This window comes from Zeus faber (genome assembly GCF_960531495.2).
Source record: "Zeus faber genome assembly, chromosome: 18".
NCBI classification, from domain to species: domain Eukaryota; kingdom Metazoa; phylum Chordata; class Actinopteri; order Zeiformes; family Zeidae; genus Zeus; species Zeus faber.
Window position 1 is genome coordinate 14727504 of NC_137210.1, and position 24809 is coordinate 14752312.

Sequence of the window (24809 nt, forward strand, 5' to 3'; positions counted from 1 at the left end):
ACTGAATCTTTGACCATATTCTAATGAACTCAAACCAAGAGCTTCAGTTTACAATGTTAAGTTTGAAAAATTGATTTGATTTGGCATACTGTATCAGCCATCACTTGACATTTAGGATTCAGAATAAGGACCTGTCTTCCTTGAAAAGGTCATTTTGGTCCAGGTCTACACAGTCCACTGTCATTGTTTTCTGAGGTCCTGTTTTCCTTGTTTTGAAAAGCATCGATGTAGTGCCTTTTAATGCACGTATCCAATGTCTCTGTACCAACCCGAGACCAAATCAGTCTTTAATTCTGGTTGGCCTACAACAGAATTCAAATCGTGGAGTGAACAGGTTCATCTAGTCTTGAGATCTGTGTAAATACTGGAGCTAGGTTAAACACCTTGTTGGTTTTCAGTGCATAGCTGAAACAAAGAATTAACTTCTCAATTAAACAATTGAAAAAGGAAGATACAACTTGAATGAGTACAAAATACAGCACAATTGGAACTCAGAGTACTTTATACCTGGTATTTATTATTTATATACACTATAGGGATCGTTTTAAATTAAAATTTACAAAAATCAAATTAATATTCAATTTAAATGGTATTAACCTCATACCTGATATTGCCTACATCCTAATTTTTTTTTTAATATTTTATATGCATTTATATGAATATGCTTCTATCAGCACATGAACGATCAGGGAACCAAGTATGTAAGATAGAAGTACTTGCTTTGCGCACACAAAACAGCACTAAACCTCCTGATGGTGCTGCAGTACAGTACAGAAACTCAAATTTCTCAGATTTTGGTTTGCATTGTTAAAAATAGCCATAAAGAAAAAAAAATCAAGATATTAATCTGCATATGCAAGGGAAGCTTCCGAAAAACAAACACACAGTCAATGCATGTTTTTGAATATTTTATTAAGAAGTCTTTAACCGTCTCTGATGATCTTTGTCAGTTTTTGGATCTTGGTCTTCGTGGACATGTCCACATACTTGTCCCCGATGCTTACGATCATCCCTCCCAGGATGGACGTATCCGTCTAATGCACAGGAGAAGAGAGAACATAGCGGTCAAACCCACACTTGCTTATCATACTTACCATGAACAATAAACTTTAAATGCACCCCCTATTTGGGGGTAACTCCGTTACATTGCAATTATCAGACATTTATACAAAATAATTGTGGAACCTAAAAAGGAAACTGGATTTTGCTTAAACACAGTAGTAACAGCAGTAGTTTGGCATTTTCTGTGATGGTCACATTTCCTGCTCCATTGCAGCTTGAGGCAAGGAGCTATGATATAATTGAGGAGAAAGGAAAGTATGGCGGACTCTGGTGTAATTTCAGTTAACAGATATATTATGCTGTGTTCGATTTTGGAGGAAAGCATTGGACGTTTATAATCATTGCAGAGAGAGTGCCCATCTTATCGCTGATGGTCTCATGTTCTTATGGTGGCTGTATAGCTGCATCAGAAAATAAAAACATGGATACAGACAGGCAAATGGAGGCAAACTCTTTAGGAGTTTGCCTCCATTTGCCTGTCTGTATCCATGTTTTTATTTTCTGCTTTTAGGATTGTTTGTGAGATGTTAACTATTGAAATGTACTGACCTTGGTCTCTAATTTGAGTGTCTCTCCCTTTGCCAGGAAGCCGTTAAGTGCAAGCTTTAGATCTGACAGGTTAGCTGCATCCAGGGGCTGAGGGATACAAACGTTCCGGAATTAATTCAATGACAATATACAAATAGCTAACTATTACAAACATGAAAATCAACATGGAAAAATAAACTTAACAGATCCGGTCATGATCACGTTGCTGGTAAAAGGAATATTTGGAAAGAACTTGCAGTAGTAGCAGGAGCAAATTAGGTTGACGCATAATGTGAAATACCTCTATCCTCTAAATTATAAAGGGTGGGTTTGCTTGCTAGAATGTGCTGTGGCTTTGGGCGATATCTTAGTGGACTCATGATATGTAATAAGTACTGATGTGAGAAATAAAGCTTTCAGAAGTATTTTGAAGTAATTGTGCTGGTGTATGTATGTGACAAATAATCTCTTGAACTTGAACTTAAAAAGGATCGCCGTTTCAAAGGGTTCAATACTGTTAAAACAGTGGCGCCTGCTGGCCACCACGGGGTATTACAACTATAGGGAAGGATTTGAGACCTTGTTCCACCCATCACTGTCATCTTTGTTATTGTGTTCAATAAATGTCATGTGGGGAAAAAAAAACAAAAAAAAAAAAAACTGTCAATCTCTACATATCCGAAAATATGTGGCGATATATTTGACTAGATAAATGGCCTACAGGGATGTTTAGTTCTTTCATCCATGTGAGACATGCAGACAGACAAAGAAGAGATGCACAAGTTATTGTGTAATTCTTCAAGTGCTTGTGCAACTTATCTTTGACTGTGTTGCAATAGTGAAATTGTTGGAAACATGCTTGCACAGCTGGGCGTAGGCTATTGTAAATAACATAATCGACGTCGGTAGCAAAAAAGTACCTGTGTTCATGGTAATCGTGTCATTTTTCGGCGATACTTGGCTTTGAGAGGTTAACACTGTCTAGTGGTCTGCTATGAGCGGAAGTAACACCGCCAAGTAGTGAGTTAGATTTGAGCTCATTTTCATCCGTAGGCCAGAAGCTCTTCATGTAGAGGAGCATCCCTCCAATAAACATCACTGTAAATAATAATTACGATTCTTTACCTCAGCAGTGGTGACCGAGCAGATGACCTCTCCCCGGTGAGCACTCATCATCTTGCCAAATGCAGCGATGACATCAGGGGTCAACGTCAGACGGCCGTTCTGTGACAGTACATCTGAGGGAGACATTTTAGAATGAGGAAAGGCGCACAGAGAATGTTCTCGATGTGACATTTCTAGAAGCAAAATGAAATCAATTCCATATTTCGAGACATATCTGGTATATGCATCGTAATAGCTGTCCCATGGTAAAAAGATGGATGTAAATGTTTTGAGGCAGGACAAGAAACAAAAACAGACTTACAGTATATCGGACATTTCACGAGATGCACAAAAATGAAACATTTTAAAGCTGAATCAGGAAATACTAACTACTAAACAGCTATACCAGGTATCATTTATTTTTGCCAAATGATTTCATCGCTATAAATAAAATGTGTTTTTAAATCAGTCTGTCCTTTGTGTGCATAAACATGTCTTTCGAGGTGTAAAGACGGCCAGTTGCTGGTGGTGTTTGAGCACTTCATCGACAAGTGTAGCAAAACACAGCCACTTTATCGCCTGTGTTTACACTTGAGCGCAGATAAAGTTACTGGCAGCAAGGGAATGGATTCAGGGAGGAACTCACTGATAAGGTTTATGGTGATGGGGGAGAGTTTGGCTCTGCTCAGGACATCAGTGAAGGTCTTCTGCTTGAGGCTGCGTTTGACATGAGGGTTCATCACGATGCTGGACAGCTTGGGGTCTTTGATCAGAGTCTTGAAGGGAAGGGAGAACATTACATTTACATTTACATTTACATGAAGGCAGAGGTTTACAGAAGGCAGAGGTTTAATAGAAGGGAGGAAAACAACAACACATTTGCATAACTGGATTGTGCGCAATGTTGAAATAGTTCTTACGAAACATTACAATGGAAGTGGTTGTTGTTCTGATGATGTCTTTGCTCTGCATGGTCGATCGTTAAGTTGCTTAGTTGTTTGAGAAACCCCTGAACTGTCTTATCACACACTTTATCTGTAAAAACAGGATGTGCCTTAACATTCTCTGCCTCCCCATATTTTGGTTAGCTGCCTACTCGTGTCCCTTCAAATTCCAGTATTTATCCAGGCCCGTGGTCCTCGAGGAAGTGCTTCCTTAAGCAAAGTTGTTTTCTCACCGGTGGAAGTTAAACGTCGTACAGGGTTCGAAATGCATTTTCCTTTTGCAAAAATGCCTGGATGCGTTGCCACCCAAGCCATAGGTGGAAGATTCTACACCACCGTCTAACCCTACAAGCTTTACACAAATATTTGCAGATGTCTGATTTAATCAATTTCATCTGAAATACAAACAAATTCAATTAATACATTCATTATTTGATTTAATTTTTAAAATAAAAAAAAAATTAAAATCCCAAACCAGGGACAGTCAGGCCCTGCAGAGGGCGGTGCATTCAGCAGAATGTACAACTGGAACTACCCTCCCCTCCCTGCAGGACTTATACACCAGGAGGTGTAGTAGCGCCTAGGCAGTCACACAGCGAGGACAGCGAGACTGAGAAAGAGTTTCTTCACGCAAGCCATAAGGACTGTCAACGCTGAACTCACCAGGGGTCCGAACAAACAGCACTGAGACACTCACACAGGCCCCACTGCCTTACTGTACTGTGCTGCATACTGTATCACTGTTGGGTTACGTCATACTGCCCTGTATTGCTGTTCTGTGTTACTGTGTTGTACTGTTGTATATTGTACTGTATATCTTCATTCACAATTTATTCACATATGTGTATATACACAAATAGCCTATCCTAAATACGTAGCTCTGTTCCCTTCACTTCACTTCTCTTTTGTACCCCCACTCTGTATTACATTTGAGTCTTATTTTATTTAATTTATATTATTCTATTCGCTAACTGCATTTTATTTCAGGAATCAGTTAGTTTCAGTTAGTTAGCTAGGTAGGAATTAGGTTTGCTATTGTGTTCGGTTTAGTCACTATTGTGCATAATCTCCGGGTGCGTTGCAAAGACATTTCACTGCATATATGTATGAACGTATGTATGTGACAAATAAACCTCTTGAATCTTGAAATTTACTGGGTGCATGGGAAATTGCTGTAAAAGGTGCAGTAGATTTTTTTTTTTTTTTTTAAAGACCAACATTTTGAAAATAATCTTTAATTATAACAAATACGCATTGTGTAGTAGTTGTATAAAATGTATACAAATAGCATCACTACATCATTCCAAAAGTTGTAATTATGACTACTTCTAATTATTTATGTAGTGACCACTAACTCTGTGGCCACTGCACGCAATGATAATCAGGAACTTGTTTGCAGGAACGAAACACTTCCTGCAATAAAACAACTTTCTGGACTGAAATTGCGGCCCCATTATACACTTAACTATTCCGATATATATAGAAATAATTTTGGATAATAATATATGCTCATTTATTAAAGTACTTTATTTAATATTTTGGCTTTCCAAAGGCTGTACATGAAATCCTACTCTTAACTTCTTACTGCTTGTGTGTTTTTACAGTTATAATTCACTCACAGACACTTGGGTCAGCTCCCTCTCCACCTGATCCAACTTTTTCTGTTTGCTCGCAGCAGAGAAGAGGGCTGTGGCATAGCGGCCTTCCACACCATAGACCTGGATAGGAGGCTGGAATAAATGATAATTAAATAGTACAAATTAAAAAAAAAAAAAAAACAGGAAACCTTGAACAAGGAACACAGTTTATAGCAATGGTGTGAATACATGTAGATTGCTATTGATGGATTCCACTGAGAACATGTACTTGACAGATACTTCACTTCATTAAGGGCCAAGGCCTACAGCAAACAGATAATGAATCGACTGTAAGACTAAGTAATCTTACCCCAAATATATCAGTAAAGGCACTCAAGACAAATGATCACCTCCACAGCTATGGCCGGTACCCTACGCTAGGGGGTCGAATGTTTTACCTTGACAAGCTTGGAGGCTGGCCGGGTGACCGACGAGCTGAAGTGACGCACCTGGAAAACATTTCACATCAATCAACATGGCCCACAGCGAACCATCTCAATCTTCTGAATGTAATCAGGCCTTTTCTGAGCTTTTCCAATCAGCTATTTCTTCCCTATTCTCAAAAGGGAACGGATCACCTTTCCTTTTGATTATGTCAGTATAAGATAAGAAGAAAACAGAATGGAAGAGAGATATATATATATATTTATAGATAGATAGAAGAGCTGCTTAAATACATTTAAAAGTCAGTTGTTTAACAATAAGGCGGCTGTGGGAGTGCAATTGATTAACAGAAATCGCATTGCTAAAGTAACATTGATATCAATTTGACGCTATTTTGGGGTTGACTATTGGTAGTTTCATAAGATACCCACACACAACAATTATCGGAGAAACAATCATTAGCAATACACATTATAACGAAGCAGGTACAGGCTTGATTCGAGTGATTAGCTATTATTATTATTATTATTATTATTATTGTTGATGATCAGTGACAGACCACGAAGTTCAGTATCACGCCACTGTATGCAGCCTCAAAGGCACAATCGCAGACGAGAAATAGTCTGACGTCGAGATTCTGACGACATAGCGCGCAGCCCTTGTCCCCAGGGCTGCAGAAGCCAACGCCATCGCATTGCGGACGTGCACCGAATCTCAAGTATTCGGGGCGACGGTGCGGGGTGACAGACAGCGCCCGTTCAGAGGCACGGGTAATGTGAACGACCACTCAGCTGCCGAAGCCAAAACGGTCAATAAACTGCAGTGTTTGGTGTCAGGTCCACGGGGGACAATCCCATGAACACAAATCACGAGTGACCTGGCCACGACACGTTGGTAGGGGAAGGATCCCGACAGACGGTTAACGCACATGTCAAAGCGAAAACAAACGCACGCATTTGAATTGAGCTGAGAGCGAGCGACCCCATACTTTCAATCCCAGCCGCAGCGCCGCCATCTTCTTCGACGCGCCAGCGTGTAAGGTCAGGGGGGGTCAACGCGTCGCACAAGCACTACGTCACGCGGAAGCCGCGCACACTGGGATATGGCGTTGTCTTTTTTTTCTTTTTTTTTTTTTTTTAAAAGCGGCATTTCCAAGTTCAAGTTCAAGAGATTATTTGTCACCTACATATACACACGGTCGTACGTGTATGCAGTGAAATGTCGTGACACTCGGTGATTACGCGCGATAAGCTCTACAAGCTGTAAAAAATACGAAAAATGCTAAAATGTGCGTAATCGACACGAGGGGCCCGCGCAGCCGGCCGCACAATCCGTGCACAATCGCGATTCTGGGTTTCTGTTCCGTAACTATACAACAGAGTTGAGTGTTTGTGTAAGTGAAACTTACCTTAACTCACCTCCAGTACTTACCTCACGGAGTAGCGCATTCGTCACCTCAATTTCCGCTTTTAAACACAGAATTAGAGACCGCTCTCAATATGAATACTCGATATGAATGGTTTTTTTTTTAGTACTGTGGCTGTTTTCTTTCTCCATTACCCTGCAATCATTCAAGATTCGAGATTCAAGATTCAAGAGATTATTTGTCACATACATATACATGCGGCCATCCATATATGCAGTGAAATGCCATGACACCCAGTCATTACGCACAATAAGCTCTAAAAATACTAAAAATACTAAAAAAAAATACTACCGACACGAGGTGCTCGCGCAGGGGGCGGCGCCACAACCGCAATTCTGGGTCCTATAATTATATATCAAACTTGTTATTTTTATTATTCTTAATAGTATATTTATATTGGCATGGTAGCAGCACTAGTGGTAGTAGTAGTAGTAGTAACAGTGTAATTTACCACTTATTCTCAAGCGATTTTATTTCTTAATATTTTAGATATTAATAGAATGTAATAACTTCATCATACACACACACGCACACATGCACACACACACACACACACACACACAGGAGTATTTATTATGCACTCCATTGATGTTTATATGTTAATTGTAGATATGCATCCCTCCTTGAGTTGAAAGTCCCTTTCCTTCATGCAGCAGGATTAGTGCCGCTGCTGAAAACTCCAGCGAGAACCAGCTACAAACCTCAACTGGTCATGAGTTGGGTTTATCTGGTCAGCCAGCTTGGTATGTCTGGTATGTCGCTGGTTTAGAGGTGAGCAGCCAAGGTTGGTAGAGCTGGTATAACTGGTCAGTTGAAAGCAGACCGGCACTGGCCTTCTGGGGAACTGTACCGAGGCCGATGGTTTCAGACCAACGTGGCCACGCTGGTGTACCTGGTCACACGGTTTCGGGTCTGAGACGATAGCTGGTGGTGATGGAAGAAGAGTACTTGATAGCGCTTAAGTGCATTTTTTTGGTTGTCGCTCTCGACACAAACCTGGTCAAACATGCCATTCTGCTGGTGCAACAATTCCCTGAAGCTTCCGTCTTGTAGCCCCTTTCACCTACATTTTTTTGTTTTTGTTTCGTTCAATAAGGTAACGGAGAGGCACGGGGACGCGCAGCGGAGTCGCTTATAGGAAGCGCCGGCCCTACACACACACGCACGCGCACACGCACACCCCTGAAAGCCAATGATACGCAGCGAGCGAGTGGGTGTGTCGATGACCACGCCCACTTCTATGGTGGGATCCGTGCATGCTCTTTTCTGCAAGATTAGAGATTATGGGATTATGGGACACAGACACCACACCGGTACTCTCGGGCGCTGCGATTTTTAGTTTCATGCAGTTTCTTCACGGATAGTTGGTATTAATTCCTCTCCCTTTCGAAATAATTGCTTGTTGAGTTACTCAGGTGGAGGGTGTTCCTAATTACTTTTCGTTTTTTTTATATTTCTGTATTTCTATAACTTGTTCTCGTTTTTTTATATTTTGTTCATTTGTCTGCGTTGCCATTTCAGGACAAAGGAGGGCAAGTGTTGAGATTATACTGTTTGTTTCATTCCATTTCAAATGTGTGACCTGGCATAGACTCCAGCCAGTATTTTAACACCGTGTACAAGGTCATTTCCATTATCTCTTTAGACGTGCGTCAAAACCAGTCTAGTCCATCAGAAACATCCAATTGTTTGTTTGACCTCCTTCCGCGTTTTGCATATCACCCCTTAGTCATTAAAGATAATTAGACATTTTCTTGACACACCCTGGTCTCCAGCTCTGTACTCCAGCCAGTTGCCAATCATGTGACGATTAAAGATTCTTAAAAGTTGTCCGTCCTCTTCCAGATACTCCTCGGTCCTAACCACTTCAGCCGAATGGAAAAAAGATTCAAGATTTATTTTCATACCCTCACACACATATGCAGTGAGATGTCATCGCAGCGCACAGCGGCGCTCAATCGCGATTCTGGGTTCTATAATCATACGCCAGCCTAATAGAGAAAGATCCGAGCACTCGTTCTTTTAAAATATTTGTTTGTTGAGTTCCTCTGATGGGGGACGGTTCTAATTCTACCGCGGGCCCTGTGACATAGGAAGGGATCAACAGTCTGCTCGGCTCGTTTCAGAACATGTCTTCTGAGCTAGAACGCTCACAACAAACGGACTGGGTTGTCTTGTCTCCCAGTTTGTGTGCTGGTGTTAGGAGGCCCATCAGAGGGCTAAGGGGGTGTGCACAAGCACTGGAAACGGGAGTTTTGAATAATAGTTAGCTGGTAACTGGTGAGAATCTGAGATGGTAACTGGTAATATAAACTGGTAACTGGTAATATCAGCTGGTAACTGGTAATATAAACTGGAAACTGGTAATATCAGCTGGTAACTGGTAATATAAGCTGGTAACTTGTAATATTAACTGGTAACTGGTAATATGAACTGGTAACTGGTGAGAATCTGAGATGGTAACAGATAATATAAACTGGGAACTGGTAATATAAACTGGTAACTGCTGATAACCTGAGATGGTACCTAGTAATATAAACTGGTAAGTGGTGAGAACCTGGAATGGTAACTGGTAATATAAATTGGTAACTGGTGAGAATCTGAGATGGAAACTGGTAATATAAGCTGGTAACTGGTGAGAATCTGAGATGGTAACTTGTAATTTAAACTGGTAACTGGTAATATTACATAGTAACTGGTAATGTAAACTCGTTACTGGTGAGAACCTGAGATTGTAACTGGTAATATAAACTGGTAACTGGTGAGAATCTGAGATGGTAAGTGGTAAAATAAACTGGCAAATGGTAATATAAACTGGTAACTGGTGATAACCTGAGATGGTACCTAGTAATATAAACTGGTAAGTGGTGAGAACCTGGAATGGTAACTGGTAATATAAATTGGTAACTGGTGAGAATCTGAGATGGAAACTGGTAATATAAGCTGGTAACTGGTGGGAATCTGAGATGGTAACTTGTAATATAAACTGGTAACTGGTAATATTACATAGTAACTGGTAATGTAAACTCGTTACTGGTGAGAACCTGAGATTGTAACTGGTAATATAAACTGGTAACTGGTGATAACCTGAGATGGTATCTGGTAATATGAACTGGTAACTGGTGAGAATCTGAGATGGTAATTGGTAATATAAGCAGGTAACTGGTAATATAGGCTGGTAACTGGTGAGAAAAATGAGATGGTCACTGGTAATATGAACTGGTAACTGGTGAGAATCTGAGATGGTAATTGGTAATATAAGCAGGTAACTGGTAATATAGGCAAGTAACTGGTGAGAACATGAGATGGTATCTGGTAATATGAACTGGTAACTGGTGAGAATCTGAGATGGTAATTGGTAATATAAGCAGGTAACTGGTAATATAGGCTGGTAACTGGTGAGAACCTGAGATGGTATCTGGTAATATGAACTGGTAACTGGTGAGAATCTGAGATGGTAATTGGTAATATAAGCAGGTAACTGGTAATATAGGCTGGTAACTGGTGAGAAAAATGAGATGGTCACTGGTAATATGAACTGGTAACTGGTGAGAATCTGAGATGGTAATTGGTAATATAAGCAGGTAACTGGTAATATAGGCTGGTAACTGCTGAGAACATGAGATGGTATCTGGTAATATGAACTGGTAACTGGTGAGAATCTGAGATGGTAATTGGTAATATAAGCAGGTAACTGGTAATATAGGCCGGTAACTGGTGAGAACCTGAGATGGTATCTGGTTATATGAACTGGTAACTGTTGAGAATCTGAGATGGTTATTGGTAATATAAGCAGGAAACTGGTAATATAGGCTGGTAACTGGTGAGAAAAATGAGATGGTCACTGGTAATATGAACTGGTAACTGGTGAGAATCTGAGATGGTAATTAGTAATATAAGCAGGTAACTGGTAATATAGGCTGGTAACTGGTGAGAACCTGAGATGGTATCTGGTAATATGAACTGGTAACTGGTGAGAATCTGAGGTGGTAACTGGTAATATAAGCAGGCAACTGGTGAGAATCTGAGTTGCTAACTAGTAACATAGGCTGGTAACTGTTGAGAACCTGAGATGGTCACTGGTAATATGAACTGGTAACTGGTGAGAATCTTGGATGGTAACTGGTGATATAAGCCCGTCACTGAAACTCATCTGAATTGTATTGTTTGGGATAGGTTATAATAAGGTTAAACAGATTCATTTGGGTTATAGGTTAGCTACAACAACGCTGTTATTATTATCATCACAACACTACAATACGCATAATAACAACAATAATAATCATAATCATAACAACAACATTAGATTTGGCTGAGTAATTTGCGGAGGGTGTGTCGTATCCCTAAACATCACGGAGGGACGAACGGCTCGAACTGCTCGGGGACGAGCGGCGGGTGGGTGGGCGGGAGGGAGGGAGGGTGAGGCGTGTGCGTATAAGGAAGAGTCCCGTCGTCGCGGGTCCGCGATTACTCCGTAGTTGTCCGGTGCTTTACCTGCGGCTCCGGTAACCCTGAACATCACCACACATCAGCGTTCCCCGTTCTGCGGAGCCGGTCTCCAGGAGCAAACCCACACTCCCCTGGGTGCGGAGTGATCTCCGCTAGCGGCTAGCCGCCCGGCCCGACGCGTGCCGTCTCCGGCTGGGTACAGGAGCTGGTGAGTGTCTTCAGCGGTGGGACTGTCATGGGAGTGCTGTGTGTGTGCGTTTTTTTTTTTTTTTGTTTGTTTTGAAGCTAAAGTGATTATTAGCGTTTCGTTGTAACCGTATCCATCCTCAACGTTCGACACTTATTTCGGAGACGCTCGTTTTAGGACTACTACCGAGACGGGGTGGCGCTCTCCATAGGAGGGGAGGGGGTTGGGGTTCGTGAGGAAATGGCACAAAGTTATGCACCGCTATGACCAATATTACCGTTATGACCAGTATTACTATTATTATCGTCGTTGTTATTATTATTATTATTGCCCCCTCGTGTAACTGCGTCCTGTCGCGGTCCGTGACGTCATCGCTACCGTGAACGGCAGTTCTAAGGCGCCTCCGGACGCCACGTGCCCGGCCACCAGCTGTCCGTGACGCGATCTGAACGATATCTAAGGTAAGACGAGCCTTGATCAGCAAAAAGGTGACGGCAGAAAACACTGAGCAGGTGTCGATAAGGAGTCGTGGTCACTAAAGTAAGTAAGAACCAAGCTGAGCACTATAAACAATATCAAATATGCAGGAAAAATACATAACCAAGTAGAAACGGCATAAATAGGGTTCAGCGTGTCCGTGATGTCACACATGTGCATGGTGGCTACTCAGTGAACTATTGATTTGAAGGCTTTGCAACGGTGTCAAGTCAAGTCACACTTTATTTATAAAGCGCATTTCATACCAGGGCAAGCTTCCTATTTCATCTCTACCGGGGGGCCGCACCTACTCGTTGACCCCTTTTTGCGATCCAATAAAAGGGATTAGCCGAGGAAGCATCCCCCGTAGCTTATTTGAGGCCCTGCCATATTTGAAACGTTTAATACAAACGCTCATGTTAGCTGTATGATATGGACGTTGTTTCAGTGGGATACTGTAGGTAGTTTCTGGACAGAGAGAGGGTCCGTTTAACGATTGCTACATGGAACATCTGACCTTGGGGGGGGGATCCGCAAACTCATCAGTACTCTCCTTACCTGCTTCTTACCTAGTATAATGCAGAAGCAATGCAGTACTTAATCATATAGATTGTTTAAATTCAGATAATTTGTCTTCCTGCATTAAATTGTGTTTGTGCAGCAATTAAAAAAAAATAAATATTAATGTTTGCCAATGGATGAAATGATCAGCGTGTCATGGCCTTTTGGCACTGGTCAAAATGACACCCTTGCTGTAGGCTCCAGCATTAGACATTAGATAAGATCATGTTTATTTTCATTAAGTGTGATTAGATCCTATCTAATAAAATCAATAACAAGCAATAAAGAAAAACTTTGGATTCACCTGCCAGTAAATCTAATTTACTTATAAGTGAATCCAAAGTTTGTCTTTGTTGTCCAATAATAATTGTTTAATAATTATGTGATGTGTATCCTTTTTTTCCTCTTTTGATTCCCGATGAGCTTTTTGGTTTCTTACATCATGTTATTGTGCATACTTTTAAGTCCTTGCAGGGCTTTCATTCTTTTGTCATGGGAAGACGTTTAAAAGCTTTAAAGGAAAAGCTATTGCGGACTAAACCCCAAAATTGGCATTGGGGGGAAATATTACAGTTGTACAAAGATAAAGTCACTTTGGAATCTTGTTTTAATGTTTATATTGGCGAAGGAGTAGGACCATGTCTCATTTAATCTATTGCTAATGAAGTGGTTTTCTTTCTTTGCACATGAACATATTTTGGAAGAAAACCAAAATAAAATTATATTGAACGTGTGCTTTATATTTTTATTCTTTTATTTCGGTGAAATTATTTTGACATTTAGTAATGAGCACAACATTTGTGTTGGTGGATGTTTCCCACTCAAATGAAAGCTCTAGTAAGGTTTATTTTTCTTTGTCTTTGCTGTCTTGCAGGAACGTTAACTCAAGGTTTTCTCAACCAAAGCCCTGCAGCATCCTCCCAAATCTAGAAGACATCAGTGCTGGTCCATTATTCCGCCTGAAGCAAACCCTCGTGAATTTGGCCTGTCGGTGAATCAACAGCTTCCACTCAGGCAGCAATCCAAAAGAGAGCCTTGCAATTGCTCTGTTTTAAAAAACAAACACAAATCACTGACTCTTTGCAGTTCTTGTTGACAAGAAATTACATTATTTTTGAATTTTTTTCGAAAGTTGGAGTAATCTGTAAAAATGGCCCCTGGACTGGAGATAGCCGACATTGCTGTTGTAGCACTTTATTTTGTCCTGGTAATTTCAATTGGGTTATTTGCCGCGTGGAAGGCCAATCGTAGCACGGTAAATGGCTACTTCCTGGCCGGACGCTCAATGACTTGGATGGTGATTGGCGCATCGCTTTTTGTCAGCAACATTGGAAGTGAACATTTCATTGGCCTTGCTGGGTCAGGAGCTGCCAGTGGCTTTGCTGTGGGAGCTTGGGAGTTCAATGCGCTTCTTCTCCTGCAGCTCCTTGGCTGGGTGTTTATCCCCGTGTACATCCACTCAGGGGTCTATACTATGCCTGAGTACCTCTCTAAGCGCTACGGAGGCAACAGGCTGAAGGTTTACTTTGCTGCCTTGTCTTTGTTGCTCTACATATTTACCAAGCTCTCTGTAGACCTGTTCGCTGGAGCTCTCTTCATTCAGGAGTCGCTGGGGTGGAACATTTATCTTTCCATTATCTTGCTCATTGCAACGACCGCTCTCCTTACGGTCACTGGTGGACTGGTGGCGGTAATGTACACTGATGTACTTCAGGCAGTATTGATGATTAGTGGAGCCCTCACCTTAACAATTATCAGCATGGTCAAGGTTGGTGGTTTGGAAGGTGTAAGGACTAAATACATGCAGGCGATTCCCAATATTTCTGCCATTGTTGCCAGCGGAAATTTCTCCTACTCTCCTTCCTGCCGTGTTGAACCAAAGCCCAGCTCTCTGCATCTTCTTCGGGGACCTATGGATGAAGACATCCCATGGCCAGGCTTCCTTCTCGGCCAAACCCCAGCCTCAATCTGGTACTGGTGTGCAGACCAGGTCATTGTGCAAAGGGTGCTCGCGGCAAAGAACATCACTCATGCCAAGGGCGCCACACTCTTGGCTGGATTACTCAAAGTCCTGCCCATGTTCCTCATTGTCATTCCAGGTATGATTTCCCGCATCCTGTTTGCAGATGAGATCGCCTGCATTGGGCCAGAGCACTGCATGTCTGTTTGCGGTTCCAAGGCTGGCTGTTCTAATATCGCTTACCCACGTTTGGTAATGTCCGTGATGCCCATTGGACTAAGAGGTCTAATGATGGCAGTAATGATCGCCGCTCTGATGAGTGATCTTGACTCAATTTTCAACAGCGCAAGCACCATCTTCACCCTGGACATCTACCAGACTGCTCGACGGGGTGCATCGCAGCGTGAGCTGCTGTTTGTAGGAAAGTTGTTTGCGGTGTTTATGGTGGCAATTAGTATTGCTTGGGTTCCCCTCATTATTGAAATGCAAGGCGGACAAACGTATCTTTACATTCAAGAGGTGGCCGGCTACCTTACTCCACCAATCGCAGCGCTCTTTCTGCTGGGTGTGTTCTGGAAGCGCTCCAATGAAAAAGGTGCATTTTGGGGTGGGATGACTGGCTTCACACTGGGTACCCTGCGTCTGATTCTGGCATTTGTCTACCGACAGCCTCAGTGTGACAAGCCAGATGATAGACCTGCCTTCATTACGCATGTACACTACATGTATGTGGCTGCCGGGCTCTTCTGGCTTTCGGGACTGGTCAACGTGGCCGTCAGTCTCTGTACACAACCACCAGACGAGGAGCAGGTTTGCACTACAACAATATGGGACCTGCGTAACGTTCAAAACATTCCCCATAAAGACAGAGAGGAAGCCTATAGGCTCAGGGAGAAGGACCAGTGTGAAAGTAGTGGAGGACTCGATAAAGATTTGCCCACGGAAGTTCAAAACAAGAAATGCCTGGATGGGGCGGACCTCCAGCTCCTAGTCCCAACCACTGACCATGACCCAGCGACACCCAGTACAGAAGCGACCCCAGCCACAACCCCCTCGGAATGTGAGAAGGACGAAATAGTCCGAGCAGAAGACTGCAGCAGTGGGAATGGGAAGAGTGGTGGATGCCTCCGTTTGCTAGACTGTTTTTGTGGTTACAAAGAGGGAGCGCAGAAGACTCAACCAAAAACATTGCAAGAGGATGAGAGATTGATTGCAGAGATGCTGTACGAACCTCCCAGAGTTAAGGTGTTTCTCAACCTTGGCCTGCTTTTTGTCTGTTCACTGGGCATCTTCATGTTTGTTTATTTCTCGTTATAGTTGAACTAAGCAATGAACAAAAAGGCCGATGGGAGTTGGTTCTGTGGGTGTAAGTTTGCCAAAGGGGACGGGTGGAGCTGATTAAAAAAAAAAAAGCACATTTTTGAGATTTGACAAGCTCTGTCTGTAATATTTATAGTTGGTTATTGTAGCTCTCTCACAGCTGTTTAAAGGTTATTCTATTTTTTTTAAATGATTGAAAAGTTTCCCTTCCATTTCTTAATCCTAATCCTTTGGCTAAATAGTTTGAGGCACTAGTCTAACAATTTTTGTACCCTGTTTATTGTTAATTCTCCATTACGAATATCTACTGGTATTTCTACAATTGTTATACTCTTAAGTGAATTCAATATTATGCCTTACTTTGACATTGTTCAGTTTGTTGAACTAAAAACGGTTTCTGTGATGTTTTTTATTACCATTCATACCACAGCTAGGTGCCATATTGTTAATGTTTGTGGAGATTACGTTATATTGGAAATTTCTCTTGTTGAGCATTTTCACATAAACTTCCATTTAATTTCCGTACTTGTGAATTATTGCAGCAAGTTAACAGAACTGAGTGAAAAAGATGGGTCTCCTATTTTCAAGGTGTGTTATCTAATATCTGATGGAGAGGGCATGCAGATTGAACATTCATATATGGGACCATTGAAATGTTTCAAAACAACCCAAGATTCAAGATAAACTTTATTGTCCCTTTATTTATTGTCCCTCATACAGATAGACTAGCTTACTGGAAATAAGTTACATAAATAATGTTTGATTTAAGTCTGTACTTCTGTTTCTATAACATCCAGTCAGTATAAGAAACCATTCTGACATTGTATTGGTATCTTTAATATAGGTTTATTTTCCATTCACAGAGAAGACATTTCCAGAATATCTTCTTTATCTCTTTTATTGGCTGTAAGTGATCTTATTGATTGCCATAGTGTTTATTATATGAATTTCAATTTCATCTGTTTTTTTATTCTTGACAAAAATCAACAGGACTTTTTCATCCATTTCATAACCAACAGATTATGCTTTGTATGCACCATTATTAACGGCTATAAAAGTCACATTATCATTACTCATTAAAGCATATTGGGAAACATATCTGGTTACATCATCTTAAATGTTAATGTGTTTAGTTTCATTATTATGTAAAACTGTTTCACAGGGTTCACTAACATCAGACGGTGAAGTGTTCTTTGACTTTTTTCTGTGGGTTATTTTTTTTTTTTTTTTTTGTGTGCTGATTTGTCAGTTCAACTTGAAGTATATATTTTATAAGCCTTCCTGCCAAATTGGTCTTGGTGTATGATGATGATAAAGAAAAACATTAAAAAAACCATTACATTTTGTGTCTTCAAAAGTTTGTTTATTGAACACCACCTGTTTGGAACACTTATGCATGTGTATACTTTACTCCTTAAGACTACTGATAATGCATTCTAGCATTTTACATTAGGCCACATACAGAGTGCATCTCAAATTCCCCTGTGTAACCCTTAGCCTCGGACCAACAGTGCTGTGAGCAGTTCGACCCATTCCACACAGAAAAACTCCATATGTGTTAAGTACAACATTAAAGGCTGGGGTCTTATTTGGATAACTTTTAATGTGCTACAACCCCCGTGCACTTTGCAGTTGCTTTTGGCAAGTACTTAGAAGTCCAATGTGTGAAATGACCAGATTTAAATGTGTAAGTGATGCATAAACGCTCTGGCTGAAGCAGGTGAATAATTAACCATGTAATTTACAATATGTACCTCACCTGGCGTCTCAACCTTAATCCAATTGTCAAAAGGAGACCCGCTTTTCCCCATTAAGAGTTCCTAATTTCCTAAACAAGTGTTTAGGAAAATGTAAGATTTCCCAAGACATTTGAATTGCGCAGTTTAACAAAATGTCAAGGATTCAAGCCCTTATTATGGCTGTTGAACGGACTCAACTCGGGTCACAGAGACCTGAAGCTCCGCCCCCCACGCTGGCTCACTGTTCGCTGTTTGTCGAAAGTTCATTAATATTGCTGGTTTTGTTTGTCCAAATTGCACCAAATTCGACACTGCGTGTCCGTGGGTCCCAAGCAATACACCCGCCAAATGTGAAGTGGATCAGATGGACGGTCGTCGAGATAATCAACATCTCCCCCAACCCCTCTCTTACCCCTTGCCGTCTCATGCCGTGACGTGCACCCTCGGCCGAACCTGTGAACGGTGATAGGCCCGGTGTGCTGTTCCAAAACAATACACGATCTTCCAAATGACTTACTGTATGCCAAAGGGTTTTCTTTGGCATACAGTGGGGTACTGGGGTACTGCTGTGTAACTGCAGGCAACCTGCCCTTATTTCGCTCATTTGTAGTTCACTTATTGTCATTGGGAATTTGTCGTTTTGTCGTCCAACCAAATCCCTCCCTAAATCATGCAGCTCTAACCAAAGGAATGCGGTAATGGCATCAAGTGGCTGCCTTTTCTGTTATGATCATCAATTACCTTAATGATAAATATAATTAATGCAGACAACGGATATCCCACAGAGGGATTAGAAAGTATGCAAATAAATACAATTACTCCAGTAGGTACAACAAATACCGTTACTCCAGCAGGTACCTTCCACCTTAACAATCTCAAGCCTCAATGATTTTGTACATACTTCAGGTTGGTATTTAACGTCCCCAGGTAGTGCGACCCCTCTTTGCAGAAAGGACAACGGGACACTTTCTCTCTCTCTCGCTTTTGGTTCTTGCCTGCACCCTCCGAACATTTATCCCGAACTGACATGCTTTCTTTTGTCTTCCAACAACCCCCACTCGTCTCAAAAAGCTCCCGTTCCCAAGAGGATACTAATAATACTGTCCTTGTGGAAAAGTACTGGCATTCAAGCCTGCTTGTTCATTGTCTGTTGTGGACTGTGAGAGCAAGGACAATATTGTGCAACCAACGTTTCAGATGCCCTCACAACTTTGGCCCAATAATACTGTACCGTTGCATGTGTCGAGTTGCATTTTCAGTATCATCAATAACTATGTAAATACATTGTTTTTCAAATATAAATTGCTCCTTCCTATACTTGTTTACAAAGCAGACTTCAGCATTTGACACAAAACTGACCTGTTCAAATATTGCATATTCAAAAAAGGGATTTCTGTTGAAATTGGCTGACATAAATTTTGCCTATCTTGCCACGTCCTTCCAGCACAGTCACAACTTTTTAATGGTCGCCATGGAAATGATCTCTAGAGGGAAGGGTGGAATCCACTCGAGTCGGAGGGGCAGAGGCGGCAACAGAAGTACCAATCACATCACAGCTGGGTCAGATGGGGGCAATGTCAAAATAAATGATTTGCTTTTGTCAAGCGTCGTGTGTGTGTGTGTGTGTGTGTGTGTGTGTGTGTGTGTGTGTTTGTGTGTGTGTGTGCAATGATGAGTGTGTTATACTTCTGTTTTTGAGTCAGATGTGTGTGGAGAAGGAGGTGGTGTAAGACAAATGGTGATGTCGATTGGGAGGTAGGTCTCCGATCCCAGCTGACAGACTGGGCAGAGTGGTGTTTGGTTCCTCGGGGTCTACAACCAAACAGCTTTCCAGACCAAAGCACCTTCATAAGTAGGATGAGTTTATCATGACAGTGAATCTGGCCCATCGCTCACGTCACCCTGATATGATGTGTAGTGGAATGTGACTAAAATATCATTTTTATAGCGCTCCTATTAACTGCACTTTTTTTATTATGTGATGAATAGTATTCAAGTGACAGGACCAATTTAGCAGAAAGATCACTGGTGTGATCTCTGCAAAAACAACTCATTGGTTGCACCAGATCCGCTGTAAAAGCAGCATTTTAATATTTTAAGAAAAGCCTGTACGACATTTACTGACAACAGTAAGCGCTCTGTCGGATAATCATCCAATCAAAAAGCATAAACACATAACTGAAATGTCTGTTCATTGGGGTGTCGGAACGGAAGCAGCCATGCAGGGAATGTGGTGTGACTTCGTTTTAATATACAGTAAACACAGTCAATGCATTCCATTCATTCCTCGCACATGACCCTGGAAAAACTATGGCGGCGTGCCTGAGATTCTGCAGTTCATGGCATTAATCCATGGAATGGGACTTGAACGGCCAAGGGAAATACTTCCCTCGCTTAGGCATAACAGTGTGGAATATGCTCGGGCCATGAGGCTTGATGAGGCGGAAGGTCTGACTTAGTGCAGCCTTTCCCCTCCACGCTGTGTTGAATCAACTTTCCAGGGACTATGACATTCCATATCTTTTACATATTAACAGTGTGGCTCCGCCCTTAAGTGTCATGTGTAAACAGTTGACAGAGGCGCCGTCGATTATGGAAGCGAAAGGGCAATGTTGTGAAACGTGAGTCAGAGCGAGAAGCAACTTGTCATAAGCTGTCGAGATGGCCTCGAAACAACTCTCGCCCAATCTCCTGTCGCACTACGGCCCGGCAATTTTACGGTTTCTAGCACAAAAGGGTGGGTGAAGGTGTGCTTAAAAGTGAGAAGGCCGGGTAGAATCTGAGATGTAAACATGGTGTTCCCTGTGCCGGCTGCTCCGCAGTGCGTGCGGTTCGACCTTGATCTGCAGAGAATGTTACTGATCAACACCTGGCCAAGAGAGAGAGAGGGGATTCAGCTTCACGCTTCTTTCCTGCTTGCGGGCTTCCGCCACAGCTTCTGGACCCTCTCTGCTGTGCTGCACCGGCCTGCCGTGGATGCCACCAGCCACGGTCACATCAGTCATGGTGTCGCGGTCCCCGAGGGTTTTGCTGTACCTTAGCGCTTATCCCGATTCATTTTTATCATCATCATCCTGGTCCTTTTTTGCACAATACTCAAAAAAGAATAGACAAGCCAGATCATTTATGCAAAGCCTGAAAATCAACAGTGTGGAACTAAATTCTGTTCATATAAGCACTTTATTTATTCATTTATTTATTTTACTTGCGATTATTGACTAAAACATTGGAAACGGAATTACTAGAAAGAAATACCTCTAATGTTGCAGTGACTTTATAAAACATATATTAATTTTTGGTGAAAAAGTAAGAGAGGCGAGATTTAAATGGTTTGGACACTGTGAGAGAAAATTGCATTTGATCAACTATTTTAAATGAGGACAAAGGCCTCTACCTCAAGAGGGGGGTTTTAAAACATTTGTCTCTGTTTCCCCAGGAACCCCCCCAGAGTTCATGTAAAGAGAAATGTTTTTGCTCCCTCCAATGTCAATTCTAACATGAAAGAACAGAGCACATTTGGCCCTGTTTACCTTCTATGGAGATGCAGAAACTCAACAGAGGAGCCTAGAGGTGCATTGTCTTGATCAAAAAATAAGATCAGACTGGTCTGAACACTGCTTTGGAGCAGTACTGAACCTTTCTCTTTATTCTGCAGGATAAATAATCTTGAATATTCTCAGTTTTGTTTTCTTGTAGCGGGCAGATGAACCTCACCGATCATTGCGGAAGAAATTCTTCCACAACACGTGTGTAGGAGAGATGAGAGCTAATTGGGAGAAGGATGCTGAGGATGGAGCTGCCAGGCAAGAGGAAAAAGAGGAAGGCCAAAGAGAAGGTTTATGGATGTGGTGAGGGAGGACATGCAGGCGGTCGGTGTAAGGGAGGAAGATGCGCAGAACAGAAGGTGTTGGAGGCAGATGATCCGCTGTCGCGACCCTTAACGGGAGCAGCCCAAAGAGGAAGAAGATATATAAAATATACCTACATACTTTCTTGGATATGTACTATACTTCTCTTCTTTCGGCTGCTCCTGTTAGGGGTCACCTTACACCACCCGCCTGCATGTCCTCCCTCACCACATCCATGAACCTTCTCTTTGGCCTTCCTCTTTTCCTCTTGCCTGGCAGCTCCATCCTCAGCATCCTTCTCCCAATGTAACGCTCATCTCTCCTACACACGTGTCCAAAGCATCTCAGTCTGGCCTCTCTCACTTTTCCACCAAACTGTCCAACCTGAGCTGTCCCTCTAATGTACTCATTCTTAATCCTGTCCATCCCTGTCACTCCCAATGAAAATCTCAAACATCCTCAACTCTGCCACCTCCAGTTCAGCCACCTGCCTTTTTGTCAGCGCCACCGCCTCTAAACCGTACAACATAGCTGGTCTCACTACCGTCCTGTAGACCTTCCCCTTCACTCTTGCTGGAACCCTTCTGTCGAATGTAAATGATTTGGTCATTTCAACATCCCATAATTAATTAACAAACGTCCATGTATAGAAAACAGAAATCCGGTTTCTGTAGTTGCTGAGTATTACACAATATTTAATAGAATCGTAGATATTAAACCTGGACTCCAGAAATTGGAACTGCCTGAGGTTGGCTGAGGTTAATGTGAAAAATATGACAGACAGCGAGAGAACATGAGGAACACATTTAACTTGAAGCTTGCCTCATCGCTGAATTTAAGAGAAGTTTGGGTCTTTTGCCCAAGGGAAATAATACTTGCTGTCTTGTGCAATACAGACTCACGCCATATTTTGATCAGTATTCCCTTTTCCAACTAGAGACTTCGCAAAGGCCCATTGCCTTATTTGACATGTTTATCTTCACTTCTTTGGTTTGATGCTCCCTTTTTGCAGCCGTTGCCTCTACAGCTCCTTTGAAGGCCTGTGTGTGTGTGTGTGTGTGTGTGTGTGTGTGTGTGTGTTTTAACGGAAAATGCAATATGTGGATTGATCTGCAGAAACAAGCATGTACCTGCATGCAGTTCAAAACGATCCCAAATTCCATACACAAGCCGTGTGGGAATCTTCCCCAACCTCCAGGATTGACATAACATGACGTCATAGCTGTCTTTCACGTGTTTCTTGTTTTCATACAGCTCTATAACACATTCGTTGAACACAATATAAAACATTTAGCACAGCATTTTACTGCCATCTAGCGGTTAAACTTGTAAAACACATATTTATAATAATAATTATAATAATAATAATAATAATAATAATAATGAAGAATTTTTTTTTTGTTTTGGCCTTGAAATAAATGATCTTCTTGTGTGATGCATTTCCACGTTTCATTTCCACCAGTGTTGAGATACATGTGGGTAGCACCATGTATCTGAGCGTTGTAATGACAAATATTCTTTTTTCAGTGCCGCATGTGTGAACGATGTAAACAATACTGGAGTGTTTTTTTTAATTTACGCACTGTATTTCATATATTTATACTTATACTTGCCAGTTGCGTGTGCATGTGCATAAACCAGGAACAGAGTGACCTCCATTATACTGTACTCCCCTTTCTTTATCTCAGTTTTCCTTGTAACCTTTTCCAAGATCAAGTTCCACACACACACACACACACACACACACACACACACACACACAAAAGATAAAGTATTACTGGAATACAGGCGGTAGTCTTCTCTCTGAAGAGAAGGAGTCATGCTGGTTTAACCATCCTGGGTAAGATTTGTGTTGCTTTCGATCACAGGAACCACCGAAACCTGACCAAACAGAGGTAAGTAAACAAGGAATTAAAACAATTCAAACAAACAAAATGTGTGTGTGTGTGTGTGTGTGTGTGTGTGTTTAATCGTTCCTGCTTTGCAGCATGCCTGCCTGGTCCAACCTGACCCTCCACCTGGAGGACTCCCTGACCGGGGCCCTGGGGCGCTACCTGGACGCCTGGGCCCGCAACGCGTCGGCGGCGGCCGCGGCCCTGGACCGCACCCTGGCCGAGGAGAACTTCCGGAACGTGGTGTGGTACCTGGCGGTGATGATCGGCATGTTCGCCTTCATCGTCGTGGCCATCCTGGTGAGCACCGTGAAGTCCAAGAGGAGGGAGCACTCCAACGACCCCTACCACAAGTACATCGAGGAGGACTGGACGGCGCAGGTCCGCCAGAGCTGCGTCATAGACAACTCCTCCGCCAGCTGACTGCGCTCATGACGCCATCGCCGAAGTCACCGCTCGACTGGAAAAGCTACCACAGACACATTCAATCAAAATATATTAAATAAAGGGGGATAATATTGGAATGTGTTTTATTTTGATTATGATGATGATGATGATTATTATTATGATTATTATGATTATTATTATTATTATTATTATTATTATTATTATTATTATTATTATATGTAAACATACAAAAATGATTTAAAATATAAAGAAAATAAACACAAAATCTGAATGTGTACTATTTGCTGATGGCGAATCGTGCCAGTCCGAGCCCTTCACCGACCTCTTGTGGCAGCAGTACACATTACATGCCATTCCATTCTGCACACAAAAATCCCACCCTTTTGAATGACGACTACAAAAAAATAATTTACTATCTAATAATACGGTATAGTATAGTATGATACAATACTGATTTAAAGCAAAGGCGAGACAACTATTTTTGGAATGAAGTTGCACAAAAAGGTGAGTCAGAAATACTCATGATAATAAAAAAAACAATTTGGATGCAATTGTTTTCCTTGCTTCAGAGCTTCCGCAGCACTGATTATTGTTTAATTACCGTCGTGTTTATCCCGAGGCAATTATGCGGTGTTGCCAGGTCCGCGTTTTTTTTTTCCACGGGTTGAATTTGTTGTCCGCTGGTTGGGTGGACCTACTTTGCATGCACATGACATGAATAATATGTATTCAGGAAAATGACTAAATAAAAACGGGCCTGGGATGGCGGTTTTGATTGGCCACTACGCTGGTTTTGTCACACAGACCTGGCAGGCCTGCAATTACGACTCGGAAAGACCAACAGGAATCTTGATTCATGAAGGATTCACCTGAAGAGGGAAGG

The 24809-nt window shown here is 41.9% G+C and overlaps 2 protein-coding genes across 5 annotated transcripts; one reads left to right on the forward strand and one right to left on the reverse strand.

Moving 5' to 3' along the window:
* Positions 1–895: 895 nt before the first annotated feature.
* Positions 896–6710, reverse strand: atp5po (ATP synthase peripheral stalk subunit OSCP). 2 transcript variants are annotated; one of them, XM_080019445.1, is made up of 7 exons: positions 6648–6710; positions 5674–5724; positions 5258–5368; positions 3341–3470; positions 2716–2828; positions 1612–1698; positions 896–1034 (listed from the first exon to the last, which is right to left on the reverse strand). In XM_080019445.1, exons 1-7 carry the CDS (start codon positions 6672–6674, stop codon positions 924–926), a joined length of 630 nt encoding a protein of 209 aa, XP_079875571.1. In that variant the 5' UTR covers positions 6675–6710; the 3' UTR covers positions 896–923. The 2 variants fall into 2 exon arrangements, with proteins under 2 accessions (XP_079875571.1, XP_079875570.1); XM_080019444.1 differs by having other exon boundaries at positions 6612–6679.
* Positions 6711–11529: 4819 nt separating this feature from the next.
* On the forward strand, positions 11530–23960 carry slc5a3b (solute carrier family 5 member 3b). 3 transcript variants are annotated; one of them, XM_080019424.1, is made up of 4 exons: positions 11530–11742; positions 13634–14858; positions 23495–23521; positions 23614–23642. In XM_080019424.1, the coding sequence occupies exons 2-3, from the start codon at positions 13910–13912 to the stop codon at positions 23509–23511; spliced, it is 966 nt and encodes a 321-aa protein (XP_079875550.1). In that variant the 5' UTR covers positions 11530–11742; positions 13634–13909; the 3' UTR covers positions 23512–23521; positions 23614–23642. The 3 variants fall into 3 exon arrangements, with proteins under 3 accessions (XP_079875550.1, XP_079875549.1, XP_079875551.1); XM_080019425.1 differs by lacking the exon at positions 11530–11742 and having other exon boundaries at positions 14544–14858; positions 23614–23960; XM_080019423.1 differs by lacking the exons at positions 23495–23521; positions 23614–23642 and having other exon boundaries at positions 13634–17380.
* The last annotated feature ends 849 nt before the right edge of the window (positions 23961–24809 follow it).